The 20,240-nt window shown below is 39.3% G+C and overlaps 2 protein-coding genes across 3 annotated transcripts; one reads left to right on the top strand and one right to left on the bottom strand.

The window, feature by feature from the left end:
* Positions 1-1,817: 1,817 nt before the first annotated feature.
* Positions 1,818-9,639, bottom strand: armt1 (acidic residue methyltransferase 1). Of its 2 annotated transcripts, XM_022768754.1 has the most exons (6): positions 9,519-9,639; positions 5,209-5,432; positions 4,770-4,875; positions 4,407-4,648; positions 3,776-3,941; positions 1,818-3,241 (listed from the first exon to the last, which is right to left on the bottom strand). In XM_022768754.1, the coding sequence occupies exons 2-6, from the start codon at positions 5,268-5,270 to the stop codon at positions 2,459-2,461; spliced, it is 1,359 nt and encodes a 452-aa protein (XP_022624475.1). In that variant the 5' UTR covers positions 5,271-5,432; positions 9,519-9,639; the 3' UTR covers positions 1,818-2,458. The 2 variants fall into 2 exon arrangements, with proteins under 2 accessions (XP_022624475.1, XP_022624483.1); XM_022768762.1 differs by lacking the exon at positions 5,209-5,432.
* On the top strand, positions 9,000-19,036 carry LOC111238986 (zinc finger and BTB domain-containing protein 2-like). Its single transcript, XM_022768742.1, has 3 exons — positions 9,000-9,490; positions 13,500-13,680; positions 14,232-19,036. The coding sequence occupies exons 2-3, from the start codon at positions 13,508-13,510 to the stop codon at positions 15,646-15,648; spliced, it is 1,590 nt and encodes a 529-aa protein (XP_022624463.1). The 5' UTR covers positions 9,000-9,490; positions 13,500-13,507; the 3' UTR covers positions 15,649-19,036.
* Positions 19,037-20,240: the final 1,204 nt, after the last annotated feature.

Below are 20,240 nucleotides of genomic sequence, written 5' to 3'. Positions count from 1 at the left end.
GGATAAACAAATTAAAGATGCAGCCAAATCGATAAATACGTGTGTTAAAGTGCCAGGTCACCATAACACAGCAAACAGAGCAGGAGGTCAAATCTCATTCTGACAGTCAATAATTTCACAATGAATCCCAAAAAATATCTGGTTATTTTAATTAGACTTTATATGGTTTAAATGTCATTGTTTGATAAACCTTATAAAGAAATGTACAGAAATAAAAAAAAAAAGAAAACCATACTTTCCTGCTATTTCATTAAACGGTGGATATATATTAGAGGACCACAATATGGACCAGTTAAACATTACTTTATCAGGTCAAGTCAAGGATGAAATAGAACACTATATATAAACAAGCAAATGTGCAGAGCATGTATGCAAATTAAGTTTCAGGGATCAATCTTTTTTTGTTTACAGCAATTTGCACGTTTGTGATTTTCAGGGATCCTTTTAGTCCTTGCATGTTTTGGGACCAGGCGTCAAGGTAAAAAAACAACCTTGTGAGCTGAAATGCTTTCTATAACAGATAATCCCTACATGTAGGGATTATTTTCACGTATTCATAGCAGGTGTAAAATGGAACCACAAAGGTAGATAAAAATCTAATTTAGAAATAATAGTAAATATTTAATGTACACAGCTGTTAAAAATTAAGTCAGATTACAAATTTCAGATCAATGAATAGATATCAAAAAAATGATTTGGGGCATTTGAATTAAAATCTATTCATTTCCATGTGATACTGTCAGCTGAGATGCATTTTGAATCATGCAAGAAATTCATGTTCAGAAAGATGATCACAAAGAACTACTGACGACCACCACAGAGGAAAAACTTGGCACAGAGGCATCATTTCCCCCTCTCTGTGCAACATCTTCCTTGAGTAAACAGCCCAATTTTCAGGACATGTCAGGTCAAGTGGAAAACAAGTAGCCCTGATGATGATATATATTTTTTTGCATTTCCCCTGGAATAAAATGAAGACATTGTTACATTAGAAAATAGGAAAATGAAGGGTGACACATTCAACAGCTAAATCACCTAAATGGCTCAAGATAGAATGCTTCATGCAGTAATTGACTTCATTTTCATTATAGACCACAAATTATCTCAGCAGCCTAAATGATGCTGTTCAAGTTCACCAGCTCATCCAGAATTGTAATACATGTTGCAGCAATTCCAGCTGTTTTGTTGGCTGTTTTTCTAGGTCCAACCTGACCCCAAAGGTCAACAGGTAACAACAACAACTGTCATTAAAGTCATTAAAATTCCACACTGGCTGGATCTAATGGTTGATTGTTTTGAGTGTGTACAGATGCAAGTTTTAGCTGGTTCACAATATTTAGGTTCATATGTATGTAAATACAATATTGTTGCACAATTGAGATGACAGAGATCAAAAAACTGTCTGGATGTCTGGATATACACTGGATAAAAATGCCACTATTTGAGGCTTTCACATAGAAAAAGATAACGCTGCGAAACAAAGTCATTATTACACATTTGACATTTCTCATACTTGTAAAATACGACTGGCAAAAGACGACCCGTCATTACAGTTCTTTATTAAATCAAACCTATTAATGAATTTTATATGGTTTCCACTAGCAGCACTGAGAAGAATCCAGTTAAGATCATCTCTGAAGTACTGAAACAGACAGTGATTTAGATGATTTAGATGACATAACAGTGTGTACAGAGAAATACACGTTTATCTATGAAGATACAGAGGTTTGGGTTTGCCATTTAAAACAAAACAAGTACATGTCGTCACTGTTATTGTTACACTGCCCCAATAACAGTCTACCAACTTTCAAACTGAGCAAAGTGGTAATCAAATGTTATCACCTGCCTTATTTAAATAGCTGTCTGCATGTTTTGATGCATGCATATCAATGATCACTGAGAGCAACAGTAAAACAACCTGAGCTGAGCGGAATTAACATAAAAACAACTATATTACATTTATCATCACTCTCCTCAAGTGCATGCAAAAACTAAAGTACTGCTTCTCTAGGACAGAGATTTATAAAGCCCAATGCTTACTTAATTTCACCTAAATAATTGTTAACAGCATCTACATTAGTCTGTAAACATTGTGACTTAATACATAGTGCACGCCACATAAGCTATTTGTGATAAAAAAAAAAGCAACTTTGATTTGTTACCTTTGAGGTTAATTTCTCACCGTAAACAACTGTTTTAAAATCATGGAGAAACAGATTCAAAAGTGCTAGCATTTTAAGTATGAGATGATACAAATCTGTATTGAAAATAAAGATTTTATATTTTTCTTATCGTGCATTTCTGTATCAAACATCATGAAGTGCTAACAAACGATGAGGAACAAATACACTATTTAACAAATTCTTTTAACTGAATGGTCTTATGGCTTAAAGGCATCTCCTGCTTAATGATACTTCTTATGAATCCACATCTTCCCACTGAGATCCTGTGGTCAGTCTTACTGTTTTGACTTTGGGCTGTAGAACTGAATGATAGCGTACTTGCCACTGGTCATCCAATCTGGATCTTGGGAGGTGAGCTTCTCCCCTTGGCCCAACTGCAGACCGACCTGAACATTGGCCTTGAGAGTCCTCAGGCTACACAGTGGCGCAGGCCCAAAACCTCGTAGTGCAGAATCAAAGCCCACTGTGTGGTCCCATTCCCTGTCCCCAGTCAGCTTCCTGTAGTTCAGATCACCTTTGAACAGCAACAGGTCTGCTCCCTGCAGGGTCGCATACAGGTCAGGAGCATCAGTTGCCATGTCACAGAATTCATGGGGCTGTGTCCAGAAAGGATGATCATTATAGGACCACACACCCTCCTTCAGGTAACTCTGCCACTGGACACCACTCTTGGACATCCACTTGTGATTGGCTGCCATGGTCTGTCGGATGGTCCACTGAAAATCGTTAGCTGTGACGTCAGAGACAAACCATGGGATGGATTTGCCATGAAAATGGATCTCACGTGCGAGGCCAGAGGAAACCAGGAAATCTGCTAAGACCAAGTCAGTGACTAACTCAAAGCCAGCATTGTCTAGTACAATGTCCACTCTGCCTGCAGTGATTTTCCCTGACTGTCCTGGCCTTTGGGCAGAAATAAGAGTTGACCATACCATGTTGGAGTCATCCACCAAGATGAAGGGTTGTAGGCTGCTGAGGGAATCTATTGGACTGGTCTTCTGTGAGTTCTCTTGGCCAGCAGATATAGACAGGTCACACTTGTTACCCCACAGAGAAACCTAGGAGGAGTCAAATAATAATATGAATGCCCAATAAGCAGTTTATGTTGAATAATATATATCTGTAGTACACCATTTATTTTGTTTAAATAATCCTTCGGAATGTCACACTGGATTCTACATCAAGTGTAGATAATAATCCACCATAGCTGTGAGGCACAACACAATTTTAACCCACTACTAATCAACCCCACACATGCTACGTCAGACAGACTGATGGACTAAAGTTGACTAATTGATGAAAACCCTGAGCCTAATCGCATGACAGATAAGTGCAGAATCACATTATGTCTTGCTTCTAACCCCAACATGGATGCATGAGAGGCCTGTTTTCACCATCACAATTAGGCTTGATTATATAATATAAATATTCTAAATAAAAGAATGAAGTTAAACCTGATTATTTATTCAACTTGAGTGGAATGAGAAATATGGAAAAGGAATGCATGAATTTGTTTTTACTGATTCATTCAAAGGTCACTAAACATTTTTCACTTGGCTGTGAAGTACTAAGAGAGAATTGAAGATACTGACCAGTAGTAGTTTGTTGAAATGCTCAAGCAGCTGATTTTTAGACAGCTCTTCCCTGCCTTTGTTGATGCCCTCCAAGTATGTACACAAGGTCATTACAGCCTGCTGAGACTCAAAAAAGCTCTGAGTCTTTCCCTCATTAAAGACATCGTAGTCACTGATGGGAGGACTGCAATAAAAACAAATAAAATCATAACCGGAGGAGAACTAGTGTACAATATAAAGAAACAAAGAAAGCTGAATTTACTTCTCCTAAGACTGGGCAACATATCAATACTTTCATTTTTTATCATTTACCAAATATTGTAATTGTTAATAGTGTAATTTCCTTGAAGAATTATTTTAACAATGAGAACAATGGCACTCAAATTTGCAGTATGACGTAAAAATATAAAGAAATTACTAGGGCAGATTTTCCAAGAATGATTTCAGGACAACTGAGAGTGAAAGCAGATCTTGATCTCTGATCATTCTCCACATCATAAATTGCCATTGCTTTGCACATCCCATAAAGAAAACTTGTCCTATGTTTATGCCTATCCAAACAAAAATAACAATATATTGCACAGTCCAAAAGACACATAATCAAAAGCAGGAAACAGAGCAGCAACAGATCCCCTTAAATGTTTCTCACTTGAGCCAGAGGGCCTCCTGTATCCTACGGTACATGTAGCACTCCACGTAAAGCCATGGAGACTTAAACCAGCTGACCGACTCCTGGTCTCCGTGCAATCCCTGGTGTCTCTGCAGGTACTGGTTCCAGGACTCTGTGTCTTGCAGGCCATCTGTCAGTGCTAGTATTGGCTTATCAGTTTGCAGCTCATTCCTCATCTTCGACAGCAGAGATATTGTTTGCTTCTCTGCCTGGATACCCTCCTGCGTGAAATTAAAGAGGAAACACAAGCAAGACCAAATTCAGATTTTCAAATGTGCCTCATAATTCAGGATGTAGTTGAAGAAAACAACTCGAATGATACTAGTGAAAAACAATTCTTACCTCTCCATATTCTTCAAAGAACTTGTTTTTGTTGCGATGTATTGTGTCTATAACTTTAGTCAGGATGGTTGGCAATCTGTCTTTTACAGTGAAATAGGCAAATGACCTGTAGAGACACGATATACCCTTTAATGTCACACAGCCACTTCTCGATACTGGAGCAGGTGCATGCACCAGTAAGCTAGCCAGCTAATTAGCAAGGTGTTCATTATTTTTGCAAACCTTTCGGCTGCAAAAATGCTACTTGCAAGTATAACGGTGCTGTTGTCGTGAACAAATATATTTGCTTTAAGTTCACTGAGCCTGTTAGCAAAGAGCTAATGCTACTGCTGGTTTTAACACGACAGTCCTAACGTTATGAAGCCGTTTTGAAACGGCTGTGTAGTTAAACACGTTACTTAAAATCGTGACAAAATTGTTAAATCAACTGTCAACATACCCAACCACTTTCGCAGACAGTGAAGGGGGAACTCCGTGCACAGTTTGATCGGCCGCCATCATTGTAGCAGTGGGAGACAGTCCGAATTCAAACTTTATCGATAAAATGTCCAGGACAGGACAAAGTCTAGGGATCTGCTTTAGGCTTGAAGGCAGTGTGAAACGTTTACTTATCTGTGGCCGTGACACCGTGACGCTGATTACATCAAGCTCAACTTCCTGTTTCTGAAAACAAATATTTTATATTTTAATATTTCTTTCCTGGGTCTCTGTAGACGATTTTATCTAGGACACGATGCTACCATCTAGCGGTCAATATGTAAACTGCAATGTCGGCATGTGGTGTGTTCAGTGCTCATGCCTGTTGTTACTGCCATTATATTTCAAAGATGCCGAACCGTGCCGTGTTTAATTTCTTGCGACTGACTTTCTGTACCCTCAGTTTTAAAGATTTCAAAGTGGGTCCTCTCTGAGGTGAATCAGAGTCCCACGCACTGCTGCATTGCGCATGGCATTTGCCGCAGCACCCCGAGCATCCCTCGTTGTCCAGGGCAACGGTCGTCATGGAGACATTGATTTGCCCTATCAACCCTTGGACCCCCCCACCCCCATAAGGCGTTTTGGCGGGAAAAGGAGGGGTAGAGTATGATTTTGGTAAATGAAATCAGTTCTCTAGTGAGTCCCTGCTCTATACACGAATACATATGTAATGTATAGTGAGCACAGCATGGTCAAGTTATATGTATTTTTTAACATAGCCTGAGTTTATGATGTATGTTATAATACTCTCCAAATTGCATTTATTTATGTTGCAGTGAGGCTGCTTGTGCCTATTTTCTTTGCAAAATGGCTGAGAAGACTGTTTTTTCTGCTTTAACCTTTTTTTTTTTTTGCTTCTCAGTTTCCACTCCAATATGAAGGCCTAAAGCAAGAGGATAAAACACCACCCGGCGCTTCAAGAAGGCCTACCCCATGACAAAATGAGAGCACAGGCAGCAAGGGTTGGGGTTGGGAACCGGGACGGGCTCTCGGCTCTTGATTCTCTTTTTGAAGAACATGACCAATTGATTGGCTGCACCCACGATTACTAGGCTGGAAAAATACGCATAACAGTTAATTCTGGCGGTGTTTTTTCCCCTCGCTCAGATCAGCCCCGGTCACTATGGGAACACGGCGGGCCGTTGTCAGGATGTGGGGTCCTTGGGAGTGGGAGTCCAGCTGCGTCCACCTCCGGTGTTCATCCACCGCCGGCCTCCCATCCCCCCGCCGGGCCCCAGCCTGGCCGGATCTGTTTTTCCAAACCGAGAGAGGATTGACTCACCACTCCGGTTTCAAAACAGGCCATGAACCGGGTGGGGGAGGGCGGCAGTTAACGTTAAAGGCCCTGTTTAAACAGGTGTTTCAGCTCACCACACAGTCGCATGCAACAGCTGGCTTACAGAGTATTTCATTTGTTATGTGTAAAGTTGCTTGAAGATATGCAATGACGTCAGGGTCGGCAAAATCAGACGCCAATCTCGCTGTTCTTTTTTTTTTTTTTTTTTTTTACGTTTTAAGCAATTTCATGCAGACTGTACTGCTGGTTTCAAAAATGCATCTTTGCAGTAAAAATCAATTTAGTGGAAATCAGTGGCAGGGGAGTCATGTGAAAGTCCAGTCTGTATCTCTATTGAGTAAGCTGTTCTGTGAAGAAAAAGTTAAAAATGATTAGAAAAAAATGAGATTAACAGGTCATAAGAAAGCCTTATGAAAAGAGGCAGACAGGAGTACATAATTTTTCTGAATGGTAGAGCATTATATACAAATCTATTGACTAGAATGTATTGATTTTAATGATGAAAAACATTGAGCTGCTGTGCTTATCTGCTTCTTTCAATAACCCCCTACTGTGGGCCTTTCAGCAAAGTAAACATGCTTTTGTTTTGCTGTCATTACCCTCTACTATTGCTCTACCACTGGTCTCAATCTATGTTTTGTTTGTGAAACATTTTGTTCTCCCACAGGCCTAGGTTTTTATTAGCTAATTAGTTTTAGCAACATTGAGGACAGGATCAGATCTAGCTCTGTTTGTTGACTGGACAGAGACTTGTAGGTCCCCAGGCCCTGTTTCATAGACATTTCTGTCCCCTCCCATGTCTTCCGTCTCCTCTTACAGACTCTCCTCCCATTCTCTGCCTGCCCAACAAGCATTTTCAGAGAGCTAAAACTTGCTTAGTCTGGTCCTTCTGTGGACTCCCTGTCCTAAGGCAGAAACACAACTCTGTAATGACAGGTCTGGAAAAAAGTGGTGTTTACACTGGGACAACATCCACCAACTCACTGATGACAAAATATTGATGTGACTCCAAAGTGCATTTGTGAAAAGGTCCTTCTATGTCCTATGCCCCTGCATAGGCAATCCGTGGTTGAAATCCATTTCCAAGATCTCCACTCCGTCCCTTTACTGGTATCTCTTGCTGTTTAAAAATTGATTTCCCAAAGACCATTGAGTGTATCAGATCCCAGACAGTTTGACAGGCAACTGTTTGTTGCAATCACAAAATAATGGCTGTAACTCAAGAGCTCATTCAGGACCTGCAACAAGCTGGCGTAAATACTTCTTTAAGTCTTTGAGTCTGAAAAATTGTGTTTACTGTTGGTGTGACTGGGTTATTAAAGGTTATTCAACCTACAGGGGGTTCTTGATACTGTTTATAGTGTGTATGCAGGTCTGACATTGATTGGGTATGGTATGCAATGTTGAACCCAGATTAGTATATATACACTGGTATTGCTTACAGTAGCAGCATTTGAGTCAAAGTTTGTAGATATTGGTAACAGCTAGCTTTCTCTGCCATTATTTGCACTCTTTTTAATAGCTTCTTGGACATGAGCTTCACAAATTAAATTAAAGACTGCCCATACAGCAGATAACCTGACAACAAAACGCTTACAAACTACAAACCAGTATTTACCAGTGACCAGTATAATCTGGTATAAATGGTCAAATGTATCTCAAATCTGTTTTCATTATTTTGTGTCATACAGTTCATAATAGTTATGTGGGAATTGGTTGATACATTTGTAAAACAAAATGGATGTATATTTCAACAACAACAACTTTCCAAACAGGAGGGAGTGTGTGGGTTTTGCCTTATTTGCACAGAGAATTCAATTCCAGCTTCCACAGGTAGCCCAAGAGTAAAATAAAAGCCTTATCAAGGGTGAATCCAAACTGTCCTCTAAAAATAAAACAAATGTTAAATCAGTCATCTATCCTTTTAAATCTAAAGTTTATACAAAACTCTTTGCAACTTCCCCAGACTATAAATTGTGACATATAAATAAACTTGCCTTATTTTATCATTTAATATGGTTTTCACATCAGTTACTGAAATTATGATCTCAAAGGCAAATAAAAAAAGCCCAGTCAGATTTACTTTGATACAAAAGCTCCCTGAAATAGTTTACAGAAATAAAAACATTTTTATGTATTTATTTAATTTATGGTAATATTTCAATGGTGATTATGTATTTTGACCATATTTTGTAGTATGGTTTTATCTCCTTGTATCACATAATTTGTGTTACTTAGTTATAAAGGATTCAAAAAGGAAGAAGTCATTTGATATTCATGTAGATTTTCACCCATAAGAATGTTTTAATATTCGTGTTAGTAAAGAGCCTTGTTTTGATATACTTACAAAGCCTAATGAAAATATTGTAAATGTAGCTAAGTACATGCTAACATTAAATATTTGTATACCTCCTTTAAACTTTGAATCTTTAACAACATCAACTTTGGAGCTTCAACAAAAAAAATGCAAATGTGAGACGACTGCAGGCAAACAGTGTCATTTCAGTGAGAGACGGTGAGGGACAGTTTGTTTTTTGTTTAACGTGTCGTTAACGGCAGAGACACAATGATTAACTACCACACGATGAGTCAACATAGCTGTTAGCCGTTTATGTTCGACCTCACCGGCTGTCAAAAAGCTGGCTAGCGGGGGTTGATCTCACGGCGGTTACACAGTGCGGGAAATTAACGTTAACTCAACCGCCCCTTTGCTCAACGGATTTTTACAACGGCCGTTTTTTTGGCTGGTTTTTACCCACAGTCATGTGATTGTAACGTAAAACCCCTAACCGGAAAACACCGACGGACGACCCTCTCCGCCGCCAACGAATGCAGCGTTTGCAAGGAACAGTACAAGCTGCTGCGAGCCCAGAGAGGACGGACGAGTCCCCGGTAACAAACAAACAACGGCGACACGGCAAACTCCACGGAATTAAGCGGAGTGCAGGTACGTTTGTTTAAAGCTACATACTCACCCACTCGTTCACTTGCAGTGTTACGTTATTTGGCTACTTGTGTACGTTTTGGCTAACTGTAATTGTCACGGGGAAGTTAAAAGAGACGCGTTCGTGACCAGCCCCATCCCCCTTGCGTCTCTCGCTCTCTTTCCCCGCGTGTGTGTGTGTTGTCTGGGCGCGCCCGCGTGCGTGTATGTCCGTTTTCTCGCGCTAGCAGTAGCAACCGAGAGACCCGAGGCAGAGGCAGGAGTCAGTGCATGCGCGCTCGTTTTTATGTGCCCACTGTAGAAGGCTTTACGTACTTAGCCGCTATTTTTTATTAGCATTATTGAACAGTTTTATTCCAGTATTGTGTTTACCTTCCTCACATGCCTCACTCACAGGCTGTTTTAACGGTGAATAACAGAAAATCTCACTACGGAAGTAACTGGTCCACGTGTCTACATCACATCAGGGGCGGTGCTTTATTGTTGCAAACAAGTTAGTATTGATTAACACATGGTACTGTGGCTAACTCACTGGATCATATGAATTAAAACTGGCCGATTTTGGCTGAATAATAGTTCCGTTTTTTATTTTTATTTTTATCTCTGTCATGCCAAACATCTGGCCCATCCCACATGGGATTTCAAGACTCCGCGGTTATACTAAACATGCATCTTCCGGAAACACATAGACATTAGCAAATTAGCAAAAAAAGTTACAATATAGTAAGTACTACTATATTCTTTCAAATAACATTCACGCGAAGGAAAACACAGAAAAGATCTGCTATATATCTACAGTTAATCCTGACTTATTAGAATTTCTCATATGTGAACAGCCACCTCTGTCTTTGCACATCATCTATATTCACAAAATTAGAATCTGTTCCGAGTAAAAAGGACAATAGGAAACCACATTAAACAAATTTTCTATATCATTCACTCAGCACATTGTACAAATCCCTTTTCCTCTGCCAAACTGACATACCATCCTGTTTCAACCACAAGTGGTAAAATTCAAGATCTCAGCTGGGCACATAGAGATCTTTGCTTTTTAGATAAATTATACTCTGTAGGCTACCATATAAATTTTCTATAATCCTAAATGTACTCAGTTTTGGTTGAGTCCATATACATGTCTGCTTCCTTTACTCGGAACAAACACAGATTCTCTGAATACACCAATAGTGAGCTTTTCATTACGATTAATATTGTTTTTCTGAATTGTAGCATTCAGGCACACATTCATACTACCTTTTCAGAAAACTGAAAAGACCTGTGTGGCCACCATCTTGGATGCTCTGTGGCTGATCTGGAGGCAAACCATAGTTTCTGGGGGTAGCACTAAACTAGCCTTTCTTGGACAATATAATTCAAGCAATAAAAGTCATTATGGAACATGCCATTCAAACAACTGTGCTGTAGTCAACTTAAGGAACATAGAGGTGGCAATTAGAGCTGAAATAATCAGTAAATTAATCAATTAGTCTATCAAGAGACATATAGTAACTTTTTTTTTTGTGATTTCACATGTGGTTTTCAGAGCTGAAAACCTAATCAAAATTTAAAGTGCATTAAAAAAGATGTGCAGCTTACCATAATCCTAATATTATTTATCTTCAATAGCTGCTACAGCTCTAGTGAGTTATAATGAAGGAATAGCAACACAGCACATGAATCAGTGCAAGATTTAATGAAAATGTATATTGTCTGTCATATATATTAGTATGGTGGAGGGAAGGGAAGAAGGGGTGCACTCAGTTGCCAGTTCATGAGGTACACGTACTGTGGATACAACTAACAGCTCCGCAGAAAAATCCTATTGTCAAGAAGGTTATAATGTTTTAGAGAGGTGTTGGTTCAACCTATGTTGGTACTGTTAAATTGTATTGTCTTGTATTGAATTTCTTAGGGGTTTAACAATTTTCAAAGCCTATGGTTCGGCTCAATTTTTGAAACACGTTTTGGTTCATAGCTTGAGTTTTTGTTTTTAATTGGGGGGCCAAAATGCTCCCACACTGCTGACTTGAATGTGCCCCAGGGAGCTGCTTGAAACGAAAAATGAGTTTTGTTACAAGTAACGTAATGAGAGCTCAACAGGCAGTGGGTTTGGGTGGGCAGGTAGTGTTTCAGTTCCATCTTCCGGTTTCAGAATCATTATTTGGTATTATTTACAATTGTTTTTATAACCTGTAACTCTAACTGTTTATTCCAACCATTGCAATTGATACATCAAGCTGAAGCAAATTTTTTTATTGTTATTATTTATAAACATTGTAGATATAACTGTAAATTAAAAGACAGCAGGCAAAATTGTGAATATGATTGTTTGAGTTAAAGAAATAGTTGTTGATTAATCAAGTAATCATGTCAGGTTATCCTCCTCAATATAAATGGGGTTTACAAAATATTATAAACCCTTATTGTGACAGGACCACAAACTACAGCCTCGAAAATGACCCAAAAAACGAATCAAAACCAGTTTAAAACAGTTTCAACAAAGGGAAACAAAGTGAATGTTATAGCTTTTATGAATTTGGGATTTATTGCAGAACTGTTGCATTAGAGTGAATTATTTGTAGATAGGTGTATTTAATAAACTAGCAACTGAATGTAAATTAAGGTTGTGGGGGACTAGGGCATGGTTCATATTGTGCCTGCTGTTGCTGTACCCCCCTTGCACAAGATGCGGAAACCTAGCCTTTTCCTGGAGTGGTGCAGTGCCAGCATCTTTGCACTCTGACCTCTCTTGATGAAATACATATGTGTAAAGGGCTGTTTGAGTGTTTTTATACGGTGTGGAGGTACCGAGAACTGAAGAATTCTCATCATCTTCTGTCTTTATACATTTCTTGTCTGTGTGGGGTGGAGAAAGTGTTGGAGAAAGGACAATCACCCTGCCCAGCCTGTGCTGTTTCCCTTCTCCACTGAAAGGAGGTAGAACCAGTTCTGCCTTAAGAATGTGTGCCGACACCCATAACCCTGATCATGTGATGGCCCGAAGCCCTCATAGTCCTCCGGTGACCTTTGAGGTCAACAATACCTATATCATTGGTCACCAGAGATCATGGAGCTCTTAAACATTGAGATTGGGGATGGATAGAGGATGTGGCCTCCATCAGAACCAAATCATGCAGTGTGGTGTTCCTCAATGTTTTCAGTGCATAGACAAGAACTGCAGAGATAATAAACCCTGCTTTACTCACTGCTTTCAGGGTCTCTCACTGACATTCGGTGGCCATCCTCTGCAGCTCAACTGTAAAAGCCTGATGTTGAAGTCAATTAAAGTTACTATTAAAGCAGGACGAACAAATGACACAATAGAGGTGTACATAGAATAGATTTTTCCCTATACCATTGGCATTGTAATCTTTCCTAGAAATCTGACAGTTATACATTTATTTACTATATTTATAAGGCTGTGTGTTATTCCATTTAAGCGATTATGTGAGATTATAGTCTGTAAATTGTCATAACAGGTCAATAGGGAACTAAAATGGTTTTAAAACTATTAAGGTAATCTGTACAGGAAGCAGCCGGATGACTGTGGTTGTGGTTTCTATTTAAAAAAAAAAAAAAAAAAAATGCTGTTCATAGTTAATTTAAAACAAGACTATTTTTAATATCTAATGTCCTGGAAAAACTTGAAAATTTGAATTCACAAATAACTTGTTTTAACTCTTACCATTTCAACATGTGTCCAAATACTCACTACTGCAATGCAATGAACAAAACAGACCAACATGTTTCTAGTTTTTCAGAGCCATACCATTTATTGGCATCATTTTCTGTTTCGTTTGTGTTAGGCAAATTGTCTGTTGTGTCACAAAATAATCCTTCACTGTTGTGTAGAGCCTTTACAAGGTCGTTAGATCACCCCTGTCAGCCCGACTGTCTGTGGTCACAATAAACTCTGGTCTCCTTCCAGACAGGAAACTCATTGCTGTGTGTGTGTGTGTGTGTGTGTGTGTGTGTGTGTGTGTGTGTGTGTGTGTGTGTGTTCGTCTTTGTGCAGGTTGAAGAATGGAGTTGGCCAACCATGGTCTTATCCTGCTGCAGCAGCTTAACGCTCAGAGGGAGTTTGGCTTCCTGTGCGACTGCACTGTGGCTATAGGAGATGTCTTCTTCAAAGCCCACAAAGCCGTCCTCGCTGCCTTCTCCAACTACTTCCGAATGCTCTTCATTCACCAGGACAGGTACAGGAGGAATGAAGTAACACTGATAACACTGGTCACATCACAAAATTTACCTTGTTCCAAATTCTGATGCCAAAACTTACATGTCAAAATAACATTGACTTGTTCTCATGTTGTCAAACATAGAAGGACTTTTTTTCTCTGTACTTGAGCACTGGACTGTATCTAATCTCTTTTTAGTGTGATGACCCACAAGTAATGTCATTGTTCATCAGTGGATCGGATTGAAGTGACAAATTGGAGGGTCTGTAAGGGGATTAAGTGCAAAACATATATGTGTTTCCCCAACAATGTGTGATGGTTCCTCCACTGAGCTCACTGCGTCCAAGATTTAACCATGTGTAGGTTTTCAACAATCCATGACCAATAACTTCCTTAAATTTTCTTCATACAGTAAAGAAATGAGCAGCAATCACATCTTTTATTGTCCCTTTCTGTTGAAAGATGAAACCTGTATCAACCAGTGCTGCCATTGATAATACACAACATTGTCTAAGATTATCAAACCATATCATTTGTCAATAGTTGACTGTTATGTGTTTGTTTTTCAGTGACTGTGTGCGCCTGAAGGCTGCTGACATACAGCCAGACATCTTCAGCTACCTCCTCAACCTGATGTACACAGGCAAGCTTGCACCCCAGCTGATAGACCCTGCACGGCTGGAGCAGGGGGTCAGATTCCTGCATGCCTATCCACTCTTGCAGGAGGCCAGCCAGTCTGTGTATTCACACCCTGAGCACAGCATCAACCTCTCCACCTCCCTCTATGGCATCCAGATCTCCGACCAACAGGTTGCGCTGTCAGCCCGACTGCCAACTCGACGGCAGCTCTCCTCGCCCTTTGATGTCGAGCAGCTCGTCTCAGAGGGGAAGTATCCATCCACACCAGCTGTCACAGCTTCATACGCAAACTCCTTACCGTCCAAGTTAGCTTCCTCACCCCCAGACACGGAGGCCTCAACAAGTGGCACCAAGCCTACATCTGAGGAGGGGGTAACCGACTTGCTAAGTGCAGGCGGTTCCTCAGCCAGTGCCATCCTCCATGTAAAGCCCAGCATCATGAAGAGGAGTTCCTCCTTTAGGAAGCATTACTCGTGTCATCTGTGCAGGAGCCGATTCAACCAGAGATGCCTGCTGAGAGAGCACCTCCTGCAGCACACCCAGGGTCTTCAGCAGCCCCCAACTGAGCCCAGTAATGCACTCTCACCGGTCATGGCTGGAGAACAGAGTGTGCTAGAGCTAGAGGGGGTCCTGAAGGGAATCAAGCAAGGGTCAATTGCCCCGGCTGCAACTACAGCAGTCGAGATAATCAGTGACAGCGAGCAAACACCTGTTTCAGGTACCAACTCGGACTCTCCCCGAGCAGAGGTGTCCACATCCAGCTGGGGATTGGGGGGGTTAAATTCTCAGGCAGACACACCACCTCCGTCAGACATTGCGGACATCGACAACCTGGAGAGTGCCGACTTGGACCGGGAAGTGAAGCGGCGGAAGTATGAGTGCTCCACCTGTGGGCGCAAGTTCATTCAGAAGAGCCACTGGCGTGAACACATGTACATCCACACAGGAAAGCCCTTCAAATGCAGTGCTTGTGGCAAGAGCTTCTGCCGGGCCAACCAGGCGGCCCGCCACGTGTGCCTGAACCAGGGAGCCGACACCTACACCATGGTGGATCGACAGAGCATGGAGCTGTGCACTGCAGGCGACGACAACAGCCAGATGGAGGCGATGTTCTTGGGCTCGTCAAAGCCTTATAAGTGTAACATTTGTGCAACCACCTTCTCCAGTCCCAATGAGGTGATCAAACACCTGTGCTTCACCCAAGGGGGGTTAGTGGGACTGCAGGGAAACACAGGGGCAGGGATCCTGCTCCAGCGTGAAGAGTTTTCCAAAGATGAAGGCTCTGATTTGTCCAACTCTGGCACCCCACTAGAACCCATAAAGACTGAGGAGATCCTCGTGGAGTAATGCCAAAACTGTGTCCTTTTTAACATGTATGTTTATTTTCTAAATTATGGTTAATACGTAAGCTAAAGTTAGTCAGGGTATGTATGTTGGAGGTTCTCAATCTACTTAAATTTTTTTTTTTTTTTTAACCCTGTGACAAAAAGCAAATAGCCTATAGCTCTCAGGAGTCCAAACCAACATCATTAGAAAAGCAAATAAAATTAACATTTGGCTCAAGGATAAGTTAAATACCAATGAGGGAGAGGAAGTGACTATTAGCTTGTTTCATCTCATCATTTTACTATTGGCGTACATCGGTTTTAGATTCTCGCGTCAGTCTGTACCATATTGTTTTTTCTTAAGCACCACCATTGTGGTGAGGCTGCACAGGCAAACTTTCAGTGTAAAAAGGAAGAGGAAGCTGAGATTTCCGGAGGGCACAGCATGTTGTGAGATGAGTTGGCTGTGCTCGATCTGAGGAGGAGAAAGAAGTGGTAACTACTAACAATCTGTTTGTACATGGTCATAAACAAGGGGCTGATTCTGCAGATCAGGTACAGATTATAATTCCAGCTAAAAGCACACAGAATATTCAGACCTGAGACAATCTGTGCTCTTTTATTTTTGAGCTGACACCCGATATGCAGGAAAGTACATTTGTCTTCCATTTATGTTTTGGCTCAGCAGAATCTTGAAATGTAATGTTATGACTGTTAATTGCTCCCTTCTCTGCAACCATATAGATGTTTATTCTGTATTTTGTTGAAGTGTGGTTATGGTCTTTGTCTGATTGCAGCATATAAAAGCACAATTGCTAGACATAATAAGAGTTAGACCAAAAACTGGTCACATCACAAGCAAGAGCCGTCATTGTGTTTACAGTTGTGCCACTTTGATTATTTTTTTAATTTCTCATTTTTACCTGTTATGTTGTATAACTCTTTGGTTACTGACTGAAGAAACAATATGTCCCATCCAGACACACATACCTTCATTGGAGGCTGTCCTGTACAATATTGTACATCTCGTCTATGTTATAAGTTGCTTGAATCTACTCCTAAAAGCCCTTAAATTTAGTTCGACATGCTTTTCTAATTTTATATACAGTGCTATATTTACAAAGGATACATTATATTGCAAAGGTGTATGTATATTAGTAGATGAATAGCTTTCAAAATAGAAATACATTTGGTTTAACAAAAGTTTATGTATTAGGGATGGGCATGATGAATTTATTTTTAATCTCTTCAAGATGTTAGGTAAAATCTGAGCTTGATTATCATTGTATGAGCTTTTAAAAATATGTTATAATTAAAATTATTCACGATTTTACATCCCCTTTGCCATTGCCAAGCTTATACTAATTGCTAACCTGACTCATTTTGTGCAAAGGGAAACATTTTCTCTGTATTGTAGATTAATAATATTGTAGACCTTCTGACATTTATATTTGTTGTATAAGTTTGTTCAAATCAGAAAATTTAAGTAGTGGTTGCAAAAGTAGTCATTTATTTAAAAAAAACAAAAAAACAAAAACAAAAAATGTGTGGGTGAAAATATGCAGATGAACATGATGAAACGTGTATGATGTAGCGGTTTAGAGCAGTAGAGTTTGACTGTTTGACTCAGGCAAGTGTGACATTGTGACAGAGAGAGTTGCCTTTAAAAAGATGTTTGCAAGAAATATAATACCGGTGATATCTCTGTATAGCAGACTGTCTGGACAAACGTTGTATGGAAATATAACAGAAAAGGTGCCATTTATTATAACTTAACAGCAACATCAATTCTTTGGGATAACGAGCATTTTCTGTGTACTACTGATGACTGCAAGTTGTGAAAAATATTTACGTACATGTCCAATAAATGTGAAGCAAGCAAAGTGAGAAGGCAGTTATATAATTTATCATGTCAGAACATGTCAAGTGTGATAATTCAGCTCCAGTAGTATAATTTTAACAGTAGCAGTGAGCATCTGCTTTGATTTCTCTGTTGCAAACCTGTGATTTAACTGAACCTAGAAGGATAACTTGACATATAGGAATTTGGTGGGTTTTTTTTCTTGTACTTTCATATTTCATGATTCACAGTTCACTGGAGAGAGGCCTGTAAAATTGTCTCAGTATGATTATTGTTTCCTCCTGTAAGAAATGGATTCTATACTATTGTTATTAACTACTACAAAATTGCCTATTTTTTTTGCTGCAAATGCTATAAAATAAGCTTGTACGCAAATAAGTTTGGGATGTTGCGAATTTATCCAATCCATGAGGTTACAAAAACATGTCTTCCAATACTTCTGCAAGGCATCAAGTCTAATAATGTTAGTATCCTGTTATCCTACTGGCTGTGATCATCCTTGAGACCAGTTTAACAATTCACAAGATTTAATGATATAATTTGGAACATAACTTACCAGAGCTCATTAATGTTTTTTTTTTTTTTTTAAATATAGTCTTTGTTTATTGTTAATTGACCTATTTCCATCTGTTTTAGTGTTTTAATAATTTTCTGAAAAAATGCCCATCCCTAGTATGTTTAATATGTGTTGTTTTCTGTCTTTATTTTGAGTCATTTTCACCCAGGCAGACTTTTCATCTTCAAGTCGTTTTTGTGACAGTGAGGATGAGGCCCAGCTGAAATAAGTTTTAAGTGGGATTTTTTTATTTTTTCTTACTACTTTAAATCCTACTATGATAAGAATCGGTAAGCAGATGTTGCTTTGATGCAGTGAGCCCAGTGCTTGGCTAGATGGAGCTGTTTTTCTTTACTGTCTACTCAGGTCCAAAGTGAAGGGGAAATCTATCAAATTTGAACAGTGATATCTTTATTAATGTGGCTGTGTCGTTGCCAATTATAACCTTTTGAATATAAATCAATATTCTGTCATATTTTAGTTCACATAAAAACACAAATGTCTGTGAATTAATTCAATGTTACAAGTGTTTCGTATTGACTAACCGGGAAGGATTCTTGTTTGTGTCTTGTCTTGGCAATTGAAATGCTCTACTACTGACATTCATTTCTCAGAGCTAAAGTGATACACAGAAATATGTGCTTTATGAAAAGTTACAGTTGTAGTTGTTGTCCTGCAAGACCGGTCTTGTAACCTAAGGTTTGTCTATGTGTGTGTGTTTAAACATCTCAGTATCTCAGGAAGATGAGAAGTTTGACATTGTCTTTTCTGTCCACTGTTATTAAACAAAATGATCATTTCCACATTTGTGAGGACCCCCACCCATGATACTTGAGCGCACACAAAATTACCCCACTCTCCAGTGCCCATCTGACATCTACTGTGACCAGTCTGTGTTCTCAGGAATGTGAGTAATTTTCTGTATAGACATATACTTTTTTTTTTTTGGTTGTTTTTTTTTCAGTGAAGAATGAACAATAAAAACATGTCTTTTTATAATTATGGATGTTTTTTGTCTTCGCTTTACTACATTACCGCATTACAAGAAATTCATTATTTATGTTAGGCTGGTAACACTTTACTTTACATAAGATAATGTTGCTACCAGCAGACGTTTGTTTGACAGTGTTTGTCGACAATTATAACTTCTCCTTGGAAGACACATTTTATATTATTACAACTATGATTTACTTTCAGATCTGTTTATGCACCAGCCCCAGATTCAGGATGCAGGAACAGGAAGAGTTATAGATGTTGACAAATATATTAATAAACACTTATATGTGCTTATAGTGTGTCATAAACCAGCTATTTATTAAAGGCTTATACACTCACTGATTATAAATGCTAAATGGTGGTGGTGGGAGGGGAAGGGGTTGACTTTGCCCCATTGGTAAATAATAATTGATTATGTTATGTAATAGATAGATTATATAATGTAAAAGATCCAGGAACTAATACAAAGCACACACCATTTTTTTCTAACTTTATTGAATGAAATATAGACAAGTTTCTGTATCCTTACTATTAACAGCTTGGAAAATATAAAAGACAATTAAGACCATGCTACATGGATATTATGCTAAATGGCTGCAGGTTATTAGTTAATATTACAACAATATGATTTTTAAGTACATACAGTAGGTATACAATCTGTACAAATGTTAACAGGTTCACAGTTAAGTGTTACAAAAAGCAGGGAGGACTGAAGTTGGGCAAGTGCCCCAACTAAATGCTTTACATTATGCAACAAAAGCAAAAGTCTTTAGTTCACTCTGTCATTTTTACTCAATTATTTTACATAAAGCATGTGTCGTGGATGTGTCACGCCCTCTAGAGTCAAAGTAAAGGGAAGTGGTGACCTAACAGGGGTCTGTACTTCCTGATCTTTCTCTCGTTTGGTCATAAAGCTGAGTGAAATGTGAGCCACCAAAATAAAATGAACGGCTTTTAGAAGCACTCACCATTACCATCTCAAGATATCCCAATGATTGCAACTTTGTCAAATTTGGTAGGAAAAATAAATACCAGTGTAACTCACAGTCACATGTCCGTTTTGGTGGTAAAACTGGAGCCAAGGAATGTTTCAGATATTCCTCCAGCCTAAATCATTTCCCCCTTTGCCAATAAAATTCAAAAATAAGCCCTGACCTTATGACTTAGGTTTGGTGAATGATTCAAAGTAGCTGAGTAGATG

This window comes from Seriola dumerili, unplaced genomic scaffold (assembly GCF_002260705.1).
Source record: "Seriola dumerili isolate Sdu_G_001 unplaced genomic scaffold, Sdu_1.0 BDQW01000025.1, whole genome shotgun sequence".
Lineage (NCBI taxonomy): Eukaryota > Metazoa > Chordata > Actinopteri > Carangiformes > Carangidae > Seriola > Seriola dumerili.
This window is presented reverse-complemented; position numbering and strand designations above follow the sequence as displayed.